This window comes from Dicentrarchus labrax, unplaced genomic scaffold (genome assembly GCF_905237075.1).
Source record: "Dicentrarchus labrax unplaced genomic scaffold, dlabrax2021, whole genome shotgun sequence".
NCBI lineage: Eukaryota > Metazoa > Chordata > Actinopteri > Moronidae > Dicentrarchus > Dicentrarchus labrax.
In genome coordinates, this window is record NW_026136701.1 from 20,985,746 (window position 1) to 21,010,707 (window position 24,962).

The window sequence follows — 24,962 nt, forward strand, 5'->3', positions numbered from 1 at the left end:
TGCTGGAGGAAATGTTTCACAGGGTCAGTAAAGTTCCTCCTCTTCTTTTGTATCTTGTGAGCAGAACACATGTGTGTGTGTGGGAGGAGATCAACAATGTGTGCTTGCAGACATGCAGACCGACTGGTTGAGCAGGTCACTTTGCTTCCACGGAGGCCGAGATTAGAGACAGTTTTTGTGCGTGTGAATCAAAAAGCTCTTCGCTGGTTCCAGTTTCAGGAGCTGCACACACAAGCAGTCTCCTCCTGATTAGATTTCTGCTCTTAATCACTTAATCTTATTTGTCCCATAGTGGTTGGCTCCTCTCCAGCTCTGTTAGTGTTTGTGTGGACTGCAGCCAGGTTGTGTCATCGCTGATCAGATGATTTATCAATATAAATATTAAATCAATAAACTTTACAGACTTATAACTGGACTTTTTGTTTTTAAATAACTTCTAGTTCAAGTGTTTTAACCTGACCTCCACCTCTCCTCGCCCCCGTGCGCACGCTCACGCGCATACACGCAATTACCTTTAGTCAAGCAAGCACGAGTTAGCCAGAAGAATACCGGAAGTTGATGCTTTTAATTTGAAAGTTTAGTTTGAACAAAAAAAAAAAAAAGGGTATCTTACTTCTGGAGTTAATTTATAGATTAGAATAAGATAGAAATAAGTACAAGTTTGATAAAACTGTACTTGAGTTATTATAGATTCTTATATTTCATTAGTTTTTATATCTATTTAGTTTTTAATGTTTATTTAAAGTTTTATTTAAATCATTATAATATGGGGTCACTTGTCTCAATAAAGATATAACGCACCAATGAGTCCTTGAGCTTGTTGTGTTGACAGATTTGACCAAAAAGACTAAAACTAAAGACATTTTCTGTATATTTTTTTATCAGGTTTGGGGAATAATTACATGTAACTGAGTCACACAATCAGATTACAGTTACATTTAATTAAAATTGATGCTAAAAATCTTTCCATTTTCCTTTCAGAGGTTTAATTGTTCTGATAAACTTACATTAGTACTTGTTACTGTAATCTATCTTGTCTTTATTTACATATTTTGTGTCGAGGTAATCCAAAAGTAATCAGGTTACGTTTAATTTAAATTTTGTGACACTTGAATTAGGTTATTGATGCACATTTTTTGACCAGGTGATCAGTAACTGTATCAGATTACATTTTTTAAAGTAATCCTCCCAAACCTGATTTTATTCTCGTAAAGTGATTTAAGGTTTGATTGGGACCTTTATGGAAATTAAAAACATTGACCCAACACGTGATACATTTCTGTAATACTGAAGATTTTAACTTCCCATCTGAAGATGAATGAAGCTTTTATAACATTTAAGGAAAAGTGGATCCCTTTTTGTCTGAACCATCTGTAACATTTAGGGTGATTGCTATCAATAATTTAGGCTAATGTCAGCAAATATATCACACAATTAAATACACATGTCTTCCTGTTAATTTCTGTTCAAATGTTTTACTGACTAAAGGTTTAAAAAGTCACAACCCCATGTCTCCCCCCCACACACACTCTCTCCCTCAATTTCTCCCCCCAAAATGTCATTAAACACATTCAACTGCAGTAAAATATATATCTTAAACTCCATTTTCCTACACAAAATCGTTTCAGTCTAGCTGAATATAATAATAACCTTTTCCCTCCAAAGCACATCATTTTTACCAAACTGTGTCTACCCTTTTATTTTGAAAGGAAACCCACACAGTCCCTGGAAACGCTCGCAGCTTGACTACAAGGAGCTGAGAGGAGCTGAGATTGTGAAACAGGCTGCAGCTCTCTCGGCTCTCTCTCCTCAAAGCAAGAGGGAGCATTTTTATATTTCACTTTTTTATCCCATTTTTTATTTGGATCACCTGGATTGGGCACTGAGCTTTCTCTCTCTCTCTCTCTCTCTCTCTGTGTGTGTGTGTTGTTTTTTCTTCTTATCCGGCGCAGCCTCAGAGCAACTTGCCATGAGCATCACACGGCTGGAGACCTAAACAATCGGGTCTGGAAGAGGGGAAGATGCCTCATGGACCGCTCCATCACCGCCAGTGCGCCAGTTCAGGGCATCCCAAACGCCGAATAACAAAGAAATGCCGAGGTTTAGCGTCAGATGGATGGTCGCGGTGCTGCTGATCCTCCTGGTCGGCGGGGCTTTCTTTTTCTGCGAGTATCTCATCTACTTCCCCACCATCCTCAAGTGCGCCTGGCCGAAGATCAACCATGCACGGGGCGGCGGAGAGGGCATCGACGGCCGGCCGATGGACTCGGCGGTCCGCGCTATGGTTCTGTCGGACACCCACCTCCTCGGAGCCGTCGGGGGACACTGGTTTGACAAGCTGAGGAGGTAAAATAAACCCAATTTTTATTATAATTTTTAAAAAAAAGCAATGCATCACTATTCCCTCCTACCATCTCCATCCGTCTGTGCTCCTGTTCTCTCTCTCTCTCTTTTGCAGGAGTGTAAACAAAAACAACCGAAATAACGCTTCCTTGCTCTTGTCTCCAAACGCACAGGGAATGGCAGATGGAGAGAGCTTTCCAGACCGCTCTGTGGCTGCTCAGGCCCGAAATAGTGTTTATTCTCGGGGACATCTTCGACGAAGGCAAGTGGAGCTCGCAGAAGGTAACGTAGAGCTTTTTTTCCCCCCCTTGCTTTGTCTGCAAACCCACAGTGCTTATTGTGATGATGATGATGATGATGATGATGAGAGAACAGTATGTGCAGAGCAGAGGCCGACCGGTCATCATGTTGTACCATACAGCCCCCCCCCATCTCCCCCAGAGGCTGCAGGGGTTTTTTGAGAGGAAAAACATCAATAATAATAATAATAACAACAAATAAACAGCAGCTGCTTTTCCTTCATCCTGCTTTCCCTCTTTCTGGGAATTCTCATACATGTATTACTGGATTGTTCAAATGGGATCCATCAAGTCAAGACAGAAGAAAGAGAAAGTGTTGAGCAAGAGAAGAAGAGGAAATAGCCTCATTAAAAGGAAACAGAGCAGTAAAACGAATCTCCACTATTCTACCATCTTCTTCCTGTCAACTTCCTCATTCTTTATTTTAAACAACCTGGTAGGCATCGCTTCTGTAATCTGTAGTGTGGGCTGTTTGCAAGAGGAAGGACTCAAGATCTTAGGAAATATAGAAAGTGTGTCTGCAGCTAGACATTGTTTTCATTATGAATCAGTTGTTTTTGTTGGTTTTAAAATGTCAGAAAATGGTGACAAATGCCTGTGAAAAGTTACTCTAACGTCTTGACATTGCTTGTTTTGTCTGAAATATGAGTGCGACTAATGATTATGTTCACTGACGATTAATCGGTCAGTTATTTTATTGATTAATCGATTAATCACACGGCTCACACATCATCTTCAAAATGCTCCTTTTGTATGAAAAATGTGTCCAAAACCAAAAGACATTCTAAATATTCCAACTTTAAAAATAGGAAATCCTCTTTTTTTAGTGCTTGAAACCAGCAAATGTTCAGTATTTTTGCTTGATGCTTGACTTTAATGATTCATTGATTACTTAAATTACAATTAATCGACCTGCCGTCCAGATATAATACAAGAAAGGAGGGAAATATGCACATTTTAGAACCTGCAGATATTTGGTATTTATTCGCCTGACGAGCGAGATGAATCGATTACTGTAATGATTGTAAATGAATCCTTCTGTCAGCTGAGTAACTGTTTCGGCACTAATTAAAAGAAGCATCAAGGAGTCGTTTACGGACGCATCAGTGTGAGAAAACATTGTGTAAACACACGCAGCACTGATGTAATTAAAGGCCTCTTGTGTGCAGCTTTCGGGCCCCTGCAGGTTCAAAATTGAATCTGGAGTCTGAATCAAAAGCGGCCCCGCCTCAGCCACCCATGGGGGGCCGCTGGGTGACCCTCAGAGATCCCATTATCTCTCATGAGCTTCCCAGGGGACTTGTGTCTTATTAAAGGGCCTGTACTGAAACCTGCTTCCACTTGTGTTTCTTATTCTCTCTGCAGCACTGGGAGGACGATGTGCGCCGCTTCCACAGGATGTTCAGACACTCCACTGACACAGAACTGGTTGTACTGGTTGGGAATCATGACATCGGTTTCCATTACGAGTAAGGACACGCCATGCTTTATTGTTTCCAATTTCCAACCTTTAGTTTCCGGATTAAAAAGTTGTGTAGGGGTTCAGTGAAGGGCTTGCAGTCACAATAACACTACACTCTTCTTTCTTTGACCCTCAGACCATTAAACTGTAGAGCAAACAATCAGAACTCGGTCCACATTGCATAACCTTTGAGTAAATGTTTGATTACTGGCCAACAAACCTGGACAGAAGTACAAGCTGACACACACTTCTCCCCTGCAGAGCTCTTAATGTTTTAATGAAGTCTCAATTCAACTTTATGCTAATTTGTTGTATTGGATTGCATTGGATTGCAGAGATGTTGCGTTTATTGTGTCCACCCCCCTGTATCTAATGCTCTTCTCCTTTGAAACTGATGTTCTTAATTTCTCGGGGAGGGGCAGCAAATAAAACAAGATGCATTAAACCGTCCTGCAGTTGAACATTTGATGCGTGTGATTCAGAAATGTGGGATTATGTAGACGTGTGCTTAGATTTGACTCGTGCAGCAGGAAGCGAGATGGCACAGCTCTTATGTAACGAGCGTATGACAGACAGACGTGACAGACTGAGCGGCAGGTTTCTTTTTTGTGTTTGCGGTTTGACGAGCCTGTTGTGTCTCCCCTCCTCCTCCCCTGCAGGATGGACTGGTTCAAGCTGCAGCGCTTTGAGAAGGTCTTCAACGCCTCCTCCACCAGGATCGTCACCAAAAAGGGAGTCAAGTGAGTGACAGGAAGGTGCAACATGCAGGATGAAGGAATGTGACTCAGCAGGCTGGAAGGTCACAGGTTTTAATCCCCCTGAGTCTGTCTGCTTTTAAACAAGATGACAAGGCAGGGAACTGTTCCAGAGATCTTAAATATCTGCAGATAGGCACAAATGAAAAATAGTATCCCTACTTTCACACCGGGTGCTGATGAACACGCCATATTTGACATCAGCATGGATCCACATACAGCAAACGCTGCAGAAATTCCCACTTATCAAGTTACTTGTGTTTGTTTTTTTATGGGCTGCAAGTCCTTAAAGTTTGTCATTGAGTCCTGATTGTTCCTCAAATCTCTGTTGGAATATTTGATTTTCGCTTCCAAAACGACTAGTTTCAAAAAGCAAAGTTTAATATTTATCGACTCTGGCACAATGATCTGTCTAATTCTTTTTTTTTTTTGTTTGAAGACTCAGACGTTTGTTTATTTATAAAAGAAAAGAAAGTAAGAAAAACAGGGATTTCAAATATGCAATAATGTCTTCACTTTATTTAAGGAAATAAGGTTTGACGTCTCCAATATAGACAGAAATGAAATGATTGTTGGAGAGGTTTTTTCTTTCGAGAATACTGTTGGCATGACAACTAGAAAATGAAATAGCTTGTTATATATAGAATATATATTTAAAAAAAAGATTATAAGAACAAAGACACACCTGGTAAAAATCTTTCTATTATTAAGTCTTTTATTCATTATAGACGATGTATTACAGCCTTTATTTCATCCCTTTAAAGGTCCAGTGTGTAACATTTAGGAGCATCTATTGCAATAATATAATATATAATAATATAATATTTATAGGTGTGTTTTTATTAGTTTACAATCACCTGAAAATGGGAATTTTTATGTTTTTGTGACCTTAGAATGAGCTGTTGTTATTTACAGAGGGAGCGGGTCCCTTTTCTTCAGGCCGCCATGTTGAACCGTGAGAACAGACAAACCTAAATAAACCTTTTTTCATGTGTTTACTGCAGTGATGTAACTCCATCACTGGTGGTTGTGGTCTTAAATACAACAGACCTGTGTTATCACGGTACCTTTAAACCCAAAGAGGTCAGTGCAGCTGAGCTTTTCCTGCTTGCAAAGTCTCTTTAAAGATCGAACCAACTTTCACAAAAAAGCACCAGAATAAAAACAGGACATGATGATGTATCTCTGCAGTCTCGCTGCAGCTCTCCTGCGTTTCGTGCCAGAGTTTCTGAGACTTTCTTCCCTCTCGCCTTCAGTTTCCTGCTGGTGAACAGCGTGGCCCTACACGGTGACGGGTGTCCCATCTGCCAGTCGGTGGAGAAGGAGCTGATCAAACTCTCCAGAGACCTCAACTGCTCTCTTCAGGTGGGAAGAAGTCTCTGGAACCTCGGTAGCACACTTTTCACACTGTCAGCACCTCCAACACACTCTGCTGCTGCTCGCGAAGTGTGAAAGACTCAAGTCAAGTGAGGAAGAAGAATACACTTACATCTAAAGCTCAGCTGCACCCTGAGCAGGTGTTTTGTTCTTTTTTTTTTTTTTACAAATGCAGCGTTTGTAAAAGCAGATTAAAAGTGGCAGCTGTAGAAGGAGGGGAGTGATGGGAAATAAAAACATTGGCTGATGTTGATGTGGATGCGCTGTGAGCTTGTGGACGAGACAGCAGATGAATTCTTTATGTCGTCTCCTCTGCAGAACTCGCAGTCGGGCAGTGCGGTGACGGACAGCTGTGAGGGCTCGCAGCTCTATCCTCCCACACCCCCCATCATGTTACAGGTGAACTGCACTCTGCATGAGCTCTGTTTCCACTCCACTCACTCTTCATCAGACAATTAAAGCAGCAACATTTATAGGAGGGGAAAAAAGGAGGTAAAATGTAGAAAGAAAAACACTTAAATGCTTCATTTCAAATGTTTAGAATCCCAAAAAATGATGGAAATCAGTTTTTTGTCATCATGCATCAACACAGCGGCATCCTAGTTGGATTGAACGGCGTCTTTTTGATGAGTTTCACTTAAAATCTAGTGGGAGACACAAGCTTCACTGAGGATCTTCGTCATTCTCTGAGGCAGGAAGACGACTGCAGTTGAGAGTTTACATCAGTTAACGATTGTATTTAAAGTGGGAATATTGAATATAAGATGTGGTTTATCAAACTTACATTTACATTGTTTATTGAACTTTTAGTAATTCATTATTTCAGGAATTATGCATCGTATTTTCTTTTAGTACTCCAAAGTATCCAGAGGGGTAAACGTATCTTTCATCAAGTCCTAATACAAAACTCACAAACTCACATTGAAAGATTATTGATAAACTCCTCTCGTCCATACAGACCTTTAGGTGACTTTCAGTTTAAAATATCTATATCTACATATTCATTTACTTAAAGGTCCAGTGTTTAGGATTTAGTGGCATCTAGTGGTGTGGTCGGGTTCACAGTGACTGTATCAGTAATTATAATCTAATGATAATAGAGTAGATTGTACTAACAGTATAACAGTCGCGAAGGTTTTTTAAGTACTTTTGCTTGTATTACTTTACATTTTTCTGATTATTGGGATTATTAGGTCTTGGGATTAAATATATATATACATATATCTTAGACAGTGCGGAATAAGGTGATTTTAACAATCTTTAAAGCTACTTTATAGGCAGAAAAGGGGAAAACTGAAAGGTTGTTACAGAAAGACAGAAAGAAAAATTGACTGATTGTTAGTTGTTTGTTTGTTTGTTTGTTTGTTTTAATTAACAACTGGCCAGCTCTGCTGACTATTTTCATAGCTGAATAATCTGTTAGTTATTTAAAATGTCTGAAAATACTGCAAACTAAGCTCAGAGTCCAAAATAATGTCATCAAATTACTTTTATTTGAAGTAGAAAAAAGCAGGAAATCTTCACATTTGAGAGACTTGAACCAGCAAATCTGAACTTGATGAATGACTGAGACAGTAACCCGCCTCTCAGATTGACTGTTGATCGCCTAATTTATTATTTGATTAATTGTTTTAACACAAAGAATTAACCAGTTTTTTCAACAGTTTCTCGGCTGCATTCAAACACCAGTCGATCTTTCTGTACTTTTATTTGAAATATAAAAATTGCAAAAACATAAGAGGTGATAATCATGTCCCCCCCTTTCCTCCAGCACTATCCTCTGTACAGAGTGAGCGACGCCGGCTGCACAGGCCTGGACGCCGCACCGCCTGAAGAGCGACACCTGCTGTTCAGAGAGAAGTATGACGTGTTGTCGAAGGAGGCCTCACAGAGGGTGAGCACTCTGCAGTCTGATCACACCGCCTCTGCTGGCTGTTCCTCTCTCTCTCTCTCCAGAACACACATCTCTTCTGAAGCGGCTTCATCCAATTAAAATACAGTACAAACCCGCAGATGACGGCAGATGATGATGATGATGATGATGATGATTGATGATGAAACTGATGATGTAAGCAAGCAGCAACCGGTCTCTGAGGGTTTGATGTGGGTTTTCTCTCCCCAGCTGCTGCAGTGGTTTAAGCCCCGCCTCATCCTGAGCGGACACACCCACAGCGGATGTGAGGTTCTCCATGACAACAAGTACCCAGAAATCAGCGTGCCGTCCTTCAGCTGGAGGAACAGAAACAACCCGAGCTTCATCCTGGTGAGTGAGAAACAACATCCTGCCGGAGAGAGGATGGCGAGTGATTGATGGAGCAGCTGTAATCACTATTTATTATAAAATGTATTAATAAGGAGGACAAATTATTATCACCTGAATCTCCCTTTAAAGCCAGTTTCAGCTCAACACAGTTTTACTAGAGGTGGAAAGTAACTAAGTACATTTAGTACAAGTACTATTCCAATTTTGAGACACTTGTACTCGAGTAATTCCATTTTATTCTACTTTACTACTCCACAAAGACAAATATTGTACTTTTTACTCCCCTACATTAATTTTAAAGCTTCAGTTACTTTGCAGATTCAGATTATAAATACAAAATATATCAACAAATAAATGATGAGACATTGTTATAGATTAAACTACCCAGCAGTACTTCAGTAGCTAAACATCAAAGTTCCAGTATGTAACATTTATTGGCAGAAATTTAATATAATATTCATGGTTATGGTTTTATTTGTGTATAATCACCTTAAAGTAAGAATTGTTGTATTTTGTGAATTGTTTGTGGCCTCCGTAGTTTCTCCTACACCTGTTTCTCAAACTTTTTACACTGCGTACCACCTCAGAAAACCCCAGCAGGTTTATTCCAATAAGAAGATTATTTATTGTTGAACAGATTCGGTTCAAGAACCGGAGCTAATTCGGTGGAAAAGTGGCACTCGTGGTCCTCACTTCTCTTCCCAATAGTTCCTGTTTGGAGCCACGATTTCAGTGTTTTTGCACCATTAATTTTACCTCTGCTTTCTATCTTACCATCACATTTTAACTTGTAACTAATAATGGATATATATATATATATATATATATATATATATATATATATATATCGTGTGCTACATGCATTAATGTGACTACATAGCAGGCTGATATTGAACCAGAATATTACAGGAAATGAATGCTGTTGAATTAATTCATTTCATACAGGCTTGGAAGGCGAGCGTTATTATATTAATATAATCTGCAGCTTCACCGCTGGATGCCACCAAAGCCTACACGCTGGTCTTTTAACTCTTAACTCTCAGTAGCTGTTCTGGAGCTTTCGACTGTATCACATGATCATCAGCAGCAGATTAGATCGTCATGGATTTGGAGGGTTGTTCAAACTCCTTGTCCATATTGTAGTATGAATATCTACATGAAATATAACTGAAAGTTGTAGATCAGCTACTAAATGGACCTTGTTTGTTTCAAATAGCTCTTTTAAAGGATTGTGTCTAAAATATGCAGCGAGGAACCAAATAAGAGTTCACATTTTCTATTTTTGGAGGCCCCTGGTGGCTGAGGGGCCGAGCTGCCACCTTCTCCAATATTAACACTGATTATCACCTCTTCATTCTCCTATCCCCCCCCAGGCGTCGGTGTCACCCAGCAGTTACGCTCTGTCCAAGTGTTTCCTGCCGGAGGAGAGCACGGTGATCGGCGTCTACTGCTCGGCCGGCGCCTGCCTGCTGCTGCTGTTCCTGGCTCACTGTATGTGGATGAAAGGCCTGCTGCAGTGCCTCAGCCTCTTCCTGCTGGGGAAGCACAAGTCTCTGTGAACTACATTACCCAGAGTGCACCGCGTCCCAGGACAGAGCCATGAAGCAGAGCTGGTTAAAAAAAAAAAAAACACTCAAGACGTCCTCCCTCCTCTCTTCTGGAAAAACATCTGTTCATACAACCTCGATTTGTTTGTGAAGGACGTGAATATATATTTTAAATGTCTTTAAAGGACTTTATCACAACTGATGATGATGATGATGATGATGATGATGATGATGTGGTTTTTAGCCTGCGATGACAAAGCAGATCTTGGGGCCAAATTGTAGTTACAAATCATCGCTGATGAGTGCCGGGCGGGTGGAGCTTGTTGCATCAGGAAGGTTTTTGACTTCACAACCGTGTCCTGTTCCCGGCTGAATTATTAGAAAGTGCACACACACACACACACACACACACACACACACGTGGCATCAAGTGAGACGAGTCAAACACGTGCATATGTAAATACCAACCGGTCTGGTTTAAGGTGGTACAGTCAGGTGGTGGTTTATGTGATCTGATGTAAAAACACACTGATCGTCTCACTCTCTGAACACTGTTTGTTTCCCGCCGTTGATGTCTGATAATCCATCCGGGGTTCCTCGTTGTTTTTAAAAATGATGCATATCTGAATATATTTATTGCTGACTTTCTGTGCCAAATGTTTGTGAGGGTTTTTGCCAAAATTGTTCAAAATGTTTCTGACGAACTGTACATAATAAATCAGAATCTTAAGGTCTGTTTTTTTAGAGGTTATGGTTTAAAGCTGGAGGTCGACGTCGCTCTGAGGATGAAACACTAGAAGAGAAGGACCCAACGTCGTGGTGATCAAAAGAAATGAATGTGATGGATGCAAAATCTTGTCATCAAATAAAAAAAGTAGCATAAAAGAAGTAAAACAAATGTTTGTTAAATGTTAAAATAAATGTTTCTTCTGTTCATTTTAGGGTTGGATAATGTGAAAGTAATAGTAATGTAATATCTAGGTCATATTTAGCAACGCTGCAGATCAATTGATTTGTCAGATATTTAAATAACTAAATTATTTAAGAATATGGCTGCAACCAATAACTATTATTTTCAATATCAGATAATCTGTTGAATATATTTTCAATAATAATTTGACGTCTTCAGATGTCTTAAAATGATATAAAAAAAATAACCTTTGAGAAGCTTTAACTATTTAACTATTGTTCAAATTGACACCAAATAATTTCCTGAATTTATTAATTAAATAATTTTTAGTTCAAGACAGAAAATCCTGCACTATACCACGATGACACATACATAAAATTACATTTATCGTTCTCCATACTGCTCATTGTTTAATGATTAGATTAGATCTAACCCTTTAATCTGGAACATCAGTAAAAGATAAATTTAACTCCATGAGGTGCAACGTTATGTCCACTGTATTAGGATAAAAGTAATAAAACTTAAAATATAATCCCTGATCTGTTTTTAATCACACCCACACTTTTTAAAGTTATTTTCTTCATTAGACCTCTTTGACCGACATTCCCCCGACTCTCCTGTTACATTTATTGCTGCGAAATTACACTTTCATCGTACTATTCAATATAAAAGGAGTCCCGGGACCTCAGCAATCCTCAGCACCTTCAACCCGAGCGGAGGTCCTGAACACCTTTAAAATAATCAGAACTGAACTGAACACATCAGGATATCTCAAATATAAAGATATCTCCCATCGAAACACTTTGATATGTCAGAGCAGGAAACAGGTTTAAACAATAAAATTAACAATGGCTGAATTCCATTTAGCTGCTTCAGACATCTTTAACTTTATTAGTAACACCTGTGCTGCTGTGAGAAAGGCCAATATTTATACCAAAACTATTAGAGATTTACCAGCTGCAGACAAAAATATAATATAAATATAAAAAGTCTTTTTAAATACTGTGGCGAGCAGCAGAGTGAGAGAAGCTGTCAGCAGTGTCAACTAGAATTAGTTTACAATGTATATGTTAATCCATTTAACATGTTAAAGAATATTTAACTGAAATATTACTTAATAAAGTTATTTGTTTAAGAAAGCAGCCTTCTGATTATAACATTGCATCGTCGTATCGGTGCTCGACTCACATAGAAAAGGTCTATTTTCAGTTCATTTATTCTGATAATATCCAAAGACTGCAGGTAATACAAAATGCTTTAAATCTGTACTAAGAGGAGCGACCACATTACACCAATCCTCGCTACCTTTCACTGGTTGCCTGCAAGTTTTAGAATTGATTTTAAGATTTTACTGCTTGTTTTTTAAGGCCTCGTCTGCTCTTGCTGCTGCCTACATCTGTTATTTACTACATTTTTTCTACATCTATTAACTTATTTGATCTTCCTTGTATTTTAAGTTCTGGATCTCATTGCTTTATTTATGTTTTGTTGTTGTTGAAAGGTGCTATTTAAATAACATCATCATCTTCATTACTCACTATATCTGTGAATGTTTCCCCTTTAAAATCAGTATCTGGCTCAAAAACCCTGTATCATTCGGGCTGCGGAAACACAGTGAAGATCCTGAATGTACCCAACACTACTCACCCACAATGTATCTATGTACAGTACATATTAACTCCACTGCAGCTTCCACCAAAAAAAAAAAAAAAAGAACCAACAACCCAAAAACAACAAAATAAACAACAACCCCCTCAGTGATAAGAAATCTGGACACAACTAGACACCAAGATGGAAATAAAGCAAAGTCCTCTAATGTGCCTCTTTATTTAAAGAAAATAAAAATGTCATTTAATCATCCTCCCAGGCCAAACAAGGTTTTTGCACCTCCAGTCAGTTCACTCTCTTTTGGGGATAGACGTGTACTGTAGCAGAAGAAAAGGCTGATGCTGTTTGTACAAGGAGAAGAGCTTGTCTTGTTGGGTGCTGCTCACACATTCATAGTGCCTGTGCCATTGGGTATGGCTCCAAAGGACCAAAGAATCACTAATATTGCACGCTCTCATTTATTCATCTCCATTCTAAACATGCTTTCCTATGTGTGTATGTATACATATTTACCGTATACATACATAGGTATGTACACCTAGGCACACACATAATTAAACATGTATAATTGTACATATATATTTATATAGACCTATAAATTTACATGTACATACATTTATAAAATTTTACACACAACGCACACTCGCCCTCACACACACGCACGCACGCACACACACACGCACGCACGCACGCACACCCACACACACACACACACACAATGCGTCTGTGAGTCTATGTTTGTTTTATGTACACATGCGCACAGGCACGCACATCAGTACAGATCTCAGACACACTTCATATCGAAAAAACGTTGGTTCCTATTAAAACAACACCAGGTTGCAATTTGGACACTTTCAATGGATTTCCAATGTTTGTTTAAAGCTGTGAAATTCAAAAAAAGAAATTAAAATTAAAAGAAAAAGGAGGAAAAATAAAAACCAACAAAAGAAAAAAAGAAGAGAAAAAAAAAAGGCATGGCGCTGCAACATCTGGTCTTCACTGCAGGTAAGTGGTTAATTTGCATAATGTATACAGGTTTTTAGGATTTTTTCCCTATTTTTTATTTTTTACTAAACAGCATTTCCTTTTTTTTTATAAACCAGAAAAAACTAAACTCTACAGAGAAAGTCCCCTACCCGCAGTCTTCCGCTGCTGATAGAGATTGACATCAAGCTGTACAGCGCAGTCGAAAACATACTTACATCTGAGCTCATTTACAGGTACAGCCATAATCAAGGCACAAAGATCTACAAGTAGATTTGTTTTTCTTTCAATTAAGTTGTACAAAATAATATTACATTTTACAGTCTGTACAGGATAATTCAACCTTGCACAGTGTACAAGTTAACAAAAAAAACAAAAACAAAACAAAAAAAAAAAACAAAAAAAAAAAAAAGAGAACAATACATTTTTCTCTCCCGTCCCCTCCCCCGCCCTCCCCTCCCCTCCCATCAGTATCTCTAAGCTAAAAGGATGGTTTGTGTGGAAAAAGGAGGCAGGTCCGAGTCCGTGGAGGCAGCAGGGCTAAGGTGCAGAGAGCTCAGTCCCTTTTCCTTCATTTAAATCCTTCTTCATGTCGTCGTGTTTCCTGCGCCCCCCCTCTCCCCCAATCTCCCCCAAAATCTCCCCCCTTTTCCTCCCTTCCCACTTTAATCTTTCGCTCCACATGTCTCTCGGCTGCTCGGTGCACCCTGCAGCTCGGCAAGCTAACATCGTGACAGGGTAATAAATATTGTGATGCTACATTGTGTGTATGCTTCCTCTGGAGAAAAAAAACAACAACAACAACAACAACGAAAAAAAAAAAAAGTTATTAAGGAACCTGATGCAAAGTGCATTTATCTCTTCATCCACTCGGTTTCCCCTCTCCCCCGTCGCTCTCCGGTGTCGTCGCCGTCCAGTCGTCTTCCACGCGGAGAGGAGAAGCAGGTCAGAGGGGGTGACGGGGCAAAAAAAAAGAAAATTTAAATTTAAAAAAAAAAAAAAAAAAAAAAGGTCAAAGGGCAAAGGTCATGGTGGTGATGCCGGCTTTAACCGGCAGGTGACACACAAACATAAACACACACGCATGCGCTCGCTCACATGGCATTCCTCCTTCTCTTCGTTGCACGCACACGTTAACACACACACACTGCCTCTACACTGAGGTCCTGTAGGTGTGTTTCATGTATCCACACCCATCAGTCCAGGTCCAACGACAAAGCCAAGAAACAGAAGAAGGACACAAAGGGGCAAAAACAAAAACAACAAAAAAAAAAAACAGGAGGTAGCCCAAGGCTTAGTGGAATGACAAAAATCAAGGCATTCAAAAGGAAGGATTAAAAAGAAAAAAGATGAAAAATAAAAATAAGCGGCACGCAACAACTTTGTTCCCCAACCTTCCTTTCACGTCGGTGAAATGGGGATGAATCGGTCTCAGAGAGAGAAAAAAAAAAATAAAGAAGTACAAAAAGCTAAGAAGTTAAGAAGAGGAAGAGGATTTGACACACTTCAGTAGTACTTCATAGTCCTCGACAGGAGGGGTGGTCAGGGGGGTTTGTTGAGGGGTTTCTTTGGGAGGGGGGGGAGGAGGAGGAGGAGGAGGAAGGGGGTGAGGGGTAAGGGAGGAGGACTGGAGGAGGAGGGAGGAGGAAGAGGAGGAGGAGGAGGAGGAGGAAGGGTTCGTCAAGGATGCAGAATGGTGGAGAAAAACACAGAAGGCTGACGGAGGCGGTCTCCCATCACAAGAGTTCGTACTGCCGCAGGTGCATTCTCTGGATGATGTCCCGGCAGTCGTTGAACACCCGCCGGATGTTCTCTGTGTCCACGGCGCAGGTGAAGTGGGGGTAGCAGTAGTGTCTGCCGTCGCCACTCGCAGTGCTGATCCGCTGAGGGGGGGGAGAGAGAGAGACAGGAGACACAGTGAGACAGGTTCGAGCTCTCTGTCATTCACAGTTAAAATATCTCTTCCTTTCAAGGATTAAATTCTCCCGGTGACTTCAGCTTCGAGTCGTCGTTTACCAGCTGTGGGTTTTTTTTTATACCAAGTGACACAAAACATGAAGAACTATCTGTATGATCGGTCTCGACTGTGGCTTCAGTATCCGATTACAGACGCTTTAAACTTGCTGCAGGATGTTTTACTTCTCTCGTTTAGATCAGCTGAAACACACGTTGAAGTTTTCCTGTCAGTGTCTTTTCCCAGATTAAACCGCAGATAAATAAACATAGAATGACGTTAATTCTAGATTTCGGATGTTATTACTTCATATTTGTTGATTAAAGATGGTAATATATTTAGTTGTACTACAATTCCTCTTAAAAGTGCATAATCTAACCATACAGCATCATCTATAATACCGTTTATATAAAGGTGGACCATCCATACTGCATCGCTGCACTGATAAAGGCCTGTCTGTTTCAGCTCAAATTATACTTTTCAATAATAAAAAAACTCACACGAGGATCTCACAGGTATTTTTCACAGGAAACAGGAGCAATTAAATTCCTGATATTCAACCCTGAGAGTCTGAGGTCACTGATTTTAGTGCGGGCTAGAGGCTAACATGTTTCAGGCATTGGCTTAACAACTCCTCCTCCTCTGTCAAACAACTGCATTAGGCCTGTTGTAGACTAAAATAAACCAATGCTGGTTATTATTAAGCTAAATGCCATAATTATTCTATTATGAAAGAAAAACCATAAAGACATTGGACTCATGACGGGTTTATAAAGTAGTAAGATCAGGCTTTTTTCCATTAAATGCCAAATGTTACTACAGTATTTTAACTACTACTAGTAACTAATAATGTTATTTAAAACATCAGACAGCTATAAAGCTCCATAACAACTCGATCTGCTGAGGATAATGTGAGATATAGAAATGTTCCGGTCCCAGATTTTCCGTCCCAATACCGATTCCAATAGCTACACGTGGATAAGATTTATATTTTTTAAGTTGTATGGCCTGGCTCAGGTTTAAAGCCCTCAGAGTCAGAGTGGGGCAGGTCATGACAACGTTATCCTGGGAAGTAACAGTGTCCTGTTTCGGGGGAGAATTAATTACATGGCATCATATTTATTAATATTCATCAATACGTTTGGGCTGTATCGGAGAAACTCTAGTGACAAAAGGTCCAGAAAAAACTATTAAGTGGACCTTGAGTTAAGATTATTTTGTAACTGTAGAAAATGTCTATTTGAATCATAAACAGGATGGACAGTAACATGACTGGTTCCTAAAAGTGTTTCATGAAGATCAACGCAACATAAAATACACAGAGTTTGTATTTAGCAGCACAGAGAACAAAATACTGAGTTATGAATTAACAGAAAAAGGCTGGACATTCATTAACTCCAGCAACACCTCAAACAGCGCAGACATACGGTGAAATACTTACAAGAAACTCGTCTCGGATGAAGAACTTAGCTCTCGTCACTCTGGGGTCTTCACCAGGTTCAGGAGTTGCTGGAAGAACAACGGATTCACAGTTAAAACTCCGACTGACGTAAAAAAAAAAAAAAAAAAAAAAGAGGAAACCCTTGTAGAAGTTCGGGTATTTTAGTGGGACACAAACCTTCATTTGGTATGGTGTAGCGAGCATATTCGGGGAAGTAGTCTTCAATTTTGGATTTTCCAGCTAATACTTTCTCAGCCAGCATGTCCTGCTTGTTCAGGAATAATATGACCGATATAGTGCGTAACCATCTGCAACACAAACCCACAAACAACAAACACCATTACGTTTTGTTCATGAGAATTAGAATATTTGGACATTAAAGACAGTAAAACAAATAGACCCCCTTTACTCAATTCTCAGTTTAAGTTTCTATGACACAAGGGGGGTGTTTAAAGTCTTTTGGGGGTTTTTATGGCTTCGATTTGGACAGTAAATTAAGAGGAAGAGAGGAGCGGCTGTGGCTCAGAGGTAGAGCGGGTCGTCCACTAATTGGAAGGTTTGATCCCCGGCTCCTCTCGCTGCATGTCGAAGTGTCCATGAGATACTGAACCCCAAATTGCTCCTGATGCCGCTCATCGGTGTATGAATGATTAGCTTCTGTTCTGGTGAGCAGTTGGGACCTTGCATGGCAGCCACTGCCATCAGTGTATGAATGTGTGCGAATGGGGTGAGTGCGGCATGTAGTGTACAGCGCACTGAGTGGTCGAAAGACGTTACATAAGTACAGCCCATTTACCATTTACCAAATGGCACGGGGGTGTCCTGAAGTCGGATTATTCTGCATTCACATGGACAGCACGGGAAAAACAAACCAACCCTCACACATGGCTGGACGGCAAAACGCAGGACGATATGTCGCTGTGTTGATGTGTTGTTTACAAAGAATGGAATAAAATATGTTAAAATATATTTAAATTTGGTGTGTCGTTATTTAATTATTAGCTTCTTGTTGTCCAGTTCACTCATGTTTTTTCCTCGGTGAGAGAGAGTGAGCGACTTGCTGGCATGCTTTGTGCGTCAACAGCTGACGTGATCTCCAAAAGGACGACTTCCTACACTTTTGGTTGGACTTTTCAGAAAGCTGCCGTGAGGAGGCTTGTGCTTCTTGCCCCTATCAACTCCTTTTTACCAGAGTCTCAAATCTCTGCAACTGTGAGCAAAGATGATGAGAAATGGACAGTAATTAAAAAAGGACAAAAGACATAAACACCTAGGTTCATAAGCCACCAGAACCTGAACTTCCATTTTTGATTTAATCACTAGGACAACAGTAAGCAAGACATGAAAAGAGGAAGACAGCGGAGAAAGCCGGCACGTGGCTGCAGATGAAAGGAATTAATCACACGGCTCAAACTTCATTCATGTTTGCGACTCACCTGTTGTTCCAAATACTGCGGAAGAGGTCCAGGGCTTCCCGTAGCCTGTTGGTGTTATTGTCTTCCCTTATTACCATGTTGTAGCTGCTGCTGGCCACCACAAAGATGATAGCAGTGACGTCTAGAAGCAGAGGAGAGAAAACCACATCAGCTCTCTCCGACATTGCATGTGAGTAGGAATTACTTACTTACTTACTTATTAACTTAAAAGAATAAAAGGAGGTGCTGAAGCCGGCATGAAATACTTTAAGACGAACCAGATGTGATAGTGGGAGAATGTGTTGTCGGTCGAGGACGTACAGTGTGGCTATTTGAAGAAGAACAAGAACAAAACAAAAAAAAAAAAAAAGGCTGGAAGTCTCACCGTTAAAGCACTGGATCCATTTTCTCCTTTCATCTCTCTGGCCCCCAACATCAAACATGCTATGGAGGAGACAAAATAGTGGGTCAGACTCAGACACAACAACACACGCAGCGCTGCCCTCTTTAATCAAAGAGTTCATATCTCTAGTGGGACGTACATATTGTACTGTACTTGGCTGAGAACATTTACACACCAGTTGTTGTTTGTTTTTTTTACACATACATTTTTATTTTGATCATCATTAAAGATTTTCTGTCTTGAGCTCAATCTGCTCCTGATCTCAGATCTGGTTCACAAAAAGAGATCCTACATCTTAATGGGACACCTCAAGTGTACATGAACAATCAATTCATGAATAAATAATACTAAGAACAGCATATTTGCACGTACTCTGTGTAACCATAACCTGTGTGACTCTAGCTGGATGTTTGGAAGTCATCAAAGCGGAATAATGAAAAATGCACACCCAAAGGGAAGTCATGTCCCAGAGCTTTTTATATCAATCATTAAGGATGATATAATTTGATACAAAGGCTCGTTTCAGATGGTAGAATAAGTCTGTTGTGTCTGCGACTGCGGAACTGGGTCATCTCATGTGACATCATCAAAGCAGTTACGAAACATTTACTCCAACTTTTATTGGCTGCTCTTATAACTGCAACCGATGGTCAATAACTTTCAGCTGGATCCAAAAAAAAAAAAAAAATCACACCAGTCAACCGCAGAGGATTCATTTTATTTTTTACATTTCAGGCGTTCAGACGACGCTCTTTTTCAACCTCAGCTTCCGGCCGCCGACCAGGTCGGGGTTCAGGGTTTTGTTCGAGGACGCGTTTGTTGTTAGGGGTTACAAACTTATGACATTTCAGGCTCTTAACACGAGGCCAAGATAAATATAGCAATACCCAAGAGGGTAAATGGTTTTTAAAAAGCGTGCCACCTCAATAATTTTTGGTGGAAAACTATCTGCAGAAACTGGAAAAACGCCTGGAGAGCCTCCTTTTCAGGAATGGGTGACAGAGTTAGGAAACGCCGGTGGACAGAGGATATTTCCTTAAGTGGGGCACGTACTGTATATGTCTCTTTTATAGAGATACAAGTGAAAAATATATACATGTTCTCAGAGCATTTCTATGATTACAAATTTATGTAGGCGGCCTTTTTCTCAAATTAGTAAATACACACAATAAATTATCAATCAACATATATATACCAACAGAGTGAGTGAGTGAGTGAGTGAGAATATGTCTTCATCAAGTGTGTTTATGTCCGAGCGAAAGCTTGAGCACGACTTACTGAAAGTTCACTTTGTCTACTTGGAACCTCGTCTCGAAAATCCCTGAAGTTAACACTCGGCAGCGTAGCAGGTCCTGTGAAACATAGAAATGAACAAGTATCCAGTTCAGTAAAATTCCTGATGAGCAATCTTTTGGAAGTGATTTACAAACAATAAAAGTGTGCACATTAAAGGGAGGACTGACCTGGTCCGTTGGTGTGTAGTCGTTCTGTCTTACGGAGTCAATTCTGTCCAGGAAACTGCAAGGAGAGAAACAGAACAGGCTCAGACTTTGCACTAAAGTCTATCCATTTCTATAGGTGGTGGGAACATAAAGGTATATTAACAATATATAAAACAATTTATTGTCCCTATGTATGAAAACCACAAAATTACTGAGATTAGTCTCCATAAATACTGATATACTGAATCCACAAAGACTCAAAACCAATTAATAAACAGGGACCCACATCTTATCTCACAGAAGAAAGGCCACATTCATGCTACACCAATGCAAACACAATTTTATCTATTTATTTGAACCTCAATCTATTAATTGCAATCTTTAAATCTGATCATACGTCACAACTGTTACATCACTCATTAAACATATCTCTTGTGACAGTGCGTCAGCTCGAATTCAGACGTTCGTGTGAGCTACACAGGATGCTGCAAAAGGCGGCCGCCATGTCTGACTCCCTGTAGAGGCTCAGTAGGCCGGTGTTAAGGCAGCTGGTTGCCACAAGAGGGCAGGGCTGCTCAGTCTGGGCTATTTTTGTCTGTCTCTAGCCAGAGTGATTACATAAGGCGGTTATTGTGGAGGTTAGACAGCTTGCTGTTTCCGTCTCTTCACTACTGAGAGAGCATGTGCAGCGGTAGCAGCAGTAGCAGCAGCAGCTGGGCCTCTCTGCAGCACAGCAGGCTCAGGACACCCAGGCTGGCTCAGGACACCGAGGCTGGGGACACACGGTCACACAGGCCCCTGGATGGTCTGGACCACACAATTAAAAGACAATCTAAGGACCAAAAGGTGTCTTTAAAAAAAAAAAAGATGTCCTACTGTGGAAAATGCACCGACAGAGACAATATACATTATGATACATACCACAAAGCTTTATATCTAGACTAATATATCTATATAAAACAGCCATTGGACATTCAGTAGGTCTCTCCAGACAGTTTAGACATTCTGTTAAATGAACTGACTTACAAAAGGAACAACAGTTGACGACACACAGTTTGAAATCAACCAAGGCCCAAAGCAAAAATGCCCTTGAAAATACTAGAGATACAAATATTTGCCAGCAAGAAATGTGTTGCTCTCAAAAAAAGACGTAAATACCCTCAGAAGTTAGGAGGTATAAACCTCTCTGTCTCTCTCAAAAAAGGTTTTATCACTTGAGCTAAAAGGATTTGTTAATTAAGAAATAATCATTTAAAAAAATACAAAATGTAAAGCTCCCAGCATCTTAAATGAGAGAATTCACTGTTTCATTGTCTTAACTTACAGAAAATGAATTATATTTGTGTTCTGTACAGTTGGTTGGGCAAATCAAGTTACTTAAATATGTCACTTTGAGTAACTGTGACGGGCATTTTTACAATTCTGTGACGTTACATAAACGAAAGAAATCAACAGACTGCCTGATAATGACTTCAAATTGTTAGTTGCAGCCATATTTGTTACTGTAGATTATTCCTAAATCAAATCCGAATCACAAATCAGTACTAAAAGAAGTAGTCAACGATACTATTATAGAAAAATAAATGAGCCACACCACAGAATATGTCCTATTTTCCTATGAAAGTAAAAGATACAGCAATGGAGATAAAGGTGCATCAGGTATTTCTGGAGGAGAAGAGTTCCCAGCCTTAAGCTGAAGAAGTTGGTGAGTGAATCCTGTATGTAGGACACAGATGTGGACCGAACAGCCCATCTCACCATGCAAACTGTCTGTGGCTTCAGGATGTCACAAGACAGTCAACACGGCAAGAAACCTGATGCACATAAGATTGGTAGTCAGGGTTTCTGTATGGCTTCAGCCAGGGATGACTTGTTCATGTTAAATTCTACTAAAAATAAAAGAAGTAGCACACTGAACACACCCCATGTAGACCTAAATAACCAAGAATGAATGCTCTATTATGAGCCATTAGATAACAGAGAAACTGCTCATGAAAAATTTTTTTCATCACGCCGGCCGAAAAGGAGAAGTAAGGCTATTTCTGAAAGAGCACTACACTTTCTCACACGGAGTTCATATACAGTAGCTGCACCGACTGTATCACCAGACACAACACACACAGTATGGAAAGGAAAGGGAGGGACGTTCGCTTTAACGAGGATACATTATGTAACATAAGCTGTCTACATTCAGTTTGATCTAAAAAAGAACAAAACATAACGTCTGTCTAAATGCTGAATAGGATTAAACTAATCATTAATCTATTGTTTTTTTATTTGTTGATTTAGTTTTTAAAATGCACAAGTGAGTGCCACAACTTAAAGTGACATCTAAAAATGCTTATTTATTATTTTAGTGCACACCACACTATGTACTTATTAACCAGACATGGTGTGTGTGTGCCAAACCATCTCCTCGGCCTGATCAGAGGTCTAATCCAGTATGAAACATTCCCACAATTCTTTTCTGGCTAAAGAGGAGGAGTCAGCACCTTGTCCTTTAACTTACAACTTGACCTTCGGACGGTTGTTACAAAACCGTACTGATGAACCTTTTAGACCATAAAACTATCCTGAACTTTAGTCTTTCTTAAGTCTTTTAACACCTAAACCTGAAACTTAAAGACTCCCAGAGGCGTTTATGACCACTAGTAGCACTGCAGAGGAATGTTTTTGATCACAGGTGCTCATATTTAACACAAATCAATATCTCCTCGCAGCCACTTGTCTTAGTTGCGCATCTACAACTTGTGAGCAGTTCAATCGCAGTTAGATTTTTCCTTTTCAGAGTGTTTCATGTGGGGTAAAACTATACAATATTTCACAAGAAAGGGGCAAAATAAAGAAAACATTAACGTTTTTTTGTATGAGAAAGAGTTTTTTCTTATTTCTCACCCAGGTAATTTATTAACTACTAGATTCAACGAGAAACTCCTTGTGTGCTTCCATGATACACAGCGACATGATAACTATTTCTACTGGCTATAGAGGGCAGTAATAGTTAGAGAATGGATAGAAAAAAACATAAAGAACAAGACTAGAAGGTGATGTAAACAATAAAGTTTTACAAAAAAAGGCCTGAAAATTGTTTTCTGAGGTTGGAAAAACATTCAAAATCTATGTTTGACCTTACTAATTTATTCATAACTGCTTCTTTTCTCGATTAATCGTTTAATCTATAAAATGTCAAACAATAATAGTGACTTTTGTCCACCACATTTTTCTAAAAAACCCATGGTGAGATCATCTAATTGCTTGTTAGGTCAGACAAAACCTAAAAATATCCAGCTCATCATCACAGAAAACAGAAGAAGCAGCAAATTCTCACAACTGAGAAGCTGGAAAAGTTTGGTGATTTTTGCTTGAAAAAAGAATAACTATTATTATCTTGATTACCAAAATAGTAGCTGGTAACTTCTTTTCCAGTTCTTTAAGATATAAAAGAGTGCATTTTAATGACAAAATAATGTAAACAAAACAACAAACACACAGGAATGCAGTGGCTTGTATGTCAATTAGTGCTTCTCTGGTACCAAGACGACACAACCAGCAAACCCATTTAACTGTATCTGAAGTCGAGTATCACACACTCATCTCCCCTGAGCAGACGCAGACACTTACTCACACAAAAACCTCCAAAAAACATCCAGCTTTTGCCCCATCACTGCAACAATGTGGGAGTATTTTTAGTCAGCCTTCCTTGCAGAAACCTAGCAAGGTTATAATTACTGAGTGCTTTCTGACTGCCATGTGACAGAAGTACTATTGGTAGAGCACTGGAGAGCCAAATATAGTCCTCGTACCAGCAAGAAAAAAAAAAAAAAAAAAGAACAAGGGTCCTGGATCCAGGAAAAACAGCGAAAAAGATAACATTGATTACCGAGCGGCCGACCAGATAATGCCTTATCAAAAGGTTTGGGTGCAGTTTTCAGTGACTATGGCTGTTCTGGTCGGGCGCTACAAATAGACGAGCTGGGTTTCAGGTCCGCGGAAATCTGTGGTCTGTGTTGGTTTCTTCAATTTCCTCCCAGAACTGTTCTCTGCTGGCATCAGAGTGTGTGATCACAGTTGTGTGATGTGGTCATTTTGTCAAATTTGAGGTTTAACAGGGCAGCAGTTGTTGTTTTTTTCTTCTGCTTTTATCAGTATGTGTGCTGTACATATATACGGCAAATTAGGATTTATTATTTGGTATGAATTTCTCACAAAGGGTTGTTGTGTTTGTGCTCTTTAATCCAGCTGTTCATTTACCTTTACACCCTCACACACTGACCCCCCACCTATAAAAAGCCCTTGTACTATTCCATGACTGTTTTTTTCTTAACTGGCATGTTGAAATGAAAAAAAAAAAAAAACTTCCACTACTATCTTGTCTATTACAGTCCCTCTCTTTCTGTCTGCAGGGCTGGGTTGTCTCTGTATTTAGCCAAAACACATTGTGCTCGTCCTGCGGGCCAGTCTGTGTTGCTATGTATAGGCTTTGTTGTGGACAGTATCACTTGACTTGGCCTGGTCTTTCTGTGTTGTTGGCCTCATCTTTCCATAAAACACAGACACAAGCAAGAATCCACACACACAGCCAGAACCTCACCCACACACACACCAATATGTTGAGGGACAGTAGGTGCAAGGGGGGGGGGGGGCCTCAGGCCTCAGCCCCCACGTGGTCCAGGTCACATGTTGCTGCCCATTGAGCAGAAAAAAGGGGGTAGAGGGAAGATGGTGGTGGTGGTAGTGGAGAGGAGGGGGTATTAAAAGG

General features: G+C 39.9%; 2 protein-coding genes and 1 long non-coding RNA gene across 4 annotated transcripts in view; 2 read left to right on the forward strand and 1 right to left on the reverse strand.

Moving 5' to 3' along the window:
- LOC127367977 (uncharacterized) overlaps window positions 1-24,962 on the forward strand; it is a 269,916-nt gene that overhangs the window by 239,409 nt on the left and 5,545 nt on the right. The window lies entirely within an intron of this gene.
- On the forward strand, window positions 1,736-10,780 carry mppe1 (metallophosphoesterase 1). The gene is made up of 9 exons (XM_051408273.1): window positions 1,736-2,346; window positions 2,517-2,625; window positions 4,008-4,111; window positions 4,764-4,844; window positions 6,116-6,224; window positions 6,555-6,635; window positions 8,008-8,130; window positions 8,359-8,499; window positions 9,873-10,780. Exons 1-9 carry the CDS (start codon window positions 2,093-2,095, stop codon window positions 10,056-10,058), a joined length of 1,188 nt encoding a protein of 395 aa, XP_051264233.1. The 5' UTR covers window positions 1,736-2,092; the 3' UTR covers window positions 10,059-10,780.
- gnal (guanine nucleotide binding protein (G protein), alpha activating activity polypeptide, olfactory type) overlaps window positions 12,765-24,962 on the reverse strand; it is a 47,415-nt gene continuing 35,217 nt past the window's right edge. For both annotated transcript variants that reach the window (XM_051408250.1, XM_051408259.1), the window contains exons 6-12: window positions 20,225-20,279; window positions 20,040-20,113; window positions 18,744-18,802; window positions 18,380-18,500; window positions 17,121-17,251; window positions 16,944-17,011; window positions 12,765-15,431 (exon numbers count right to left, since the gene is read on the reverse strand). In XM_051408250.1, the coding sequence (XP_051264210.1) occupies window positions 15,285-15,431; window positions 16,944-17,011; window positions 17,121-17,251; window positions 18,380-18,500; window positions 18,744-18,802; window positions 20,040-20,113; window positions 20,225-20,279 (655 nt within the window). In that variant the 3' untranslated portion in view covers window positions 12,765-15,284. The remainder of the gene's footprint in view (window positions 15,432-16,943; window positions 17,012-17,120; window positions 17,252-18,379; window positions 18,501-18,743; window positions 18,803-20,039; window positions 20,114-20,224; window positions 20,280-24,962) is intronic.

Excerpts from the sequence above, each read along its gene's own strand:
- mppe1 (XM_051408273.1), top strand. The coding sequence starts at position 2,093 with ATGCCGAGGTTTAGCGTCAGATGGATGGTCGCGGTGCTGCTGATCCTC. Across the intron at positions 2,347-2,516 it reads TGGTTTGACAAGCTGAGGAG|GGAATGGCAGATGGAGAGAG; the intron begins GTAAAATAAACC and ends CCAAACGCACAG. Across the intron at positions 4,845-6,115 it reads GTCACCAAAAAGGGAGTCAA|TTTCCTGCTGGTGAACAGCG; the intron begins GTGAGTGACAGG and ends TCTCGCCTTCAG.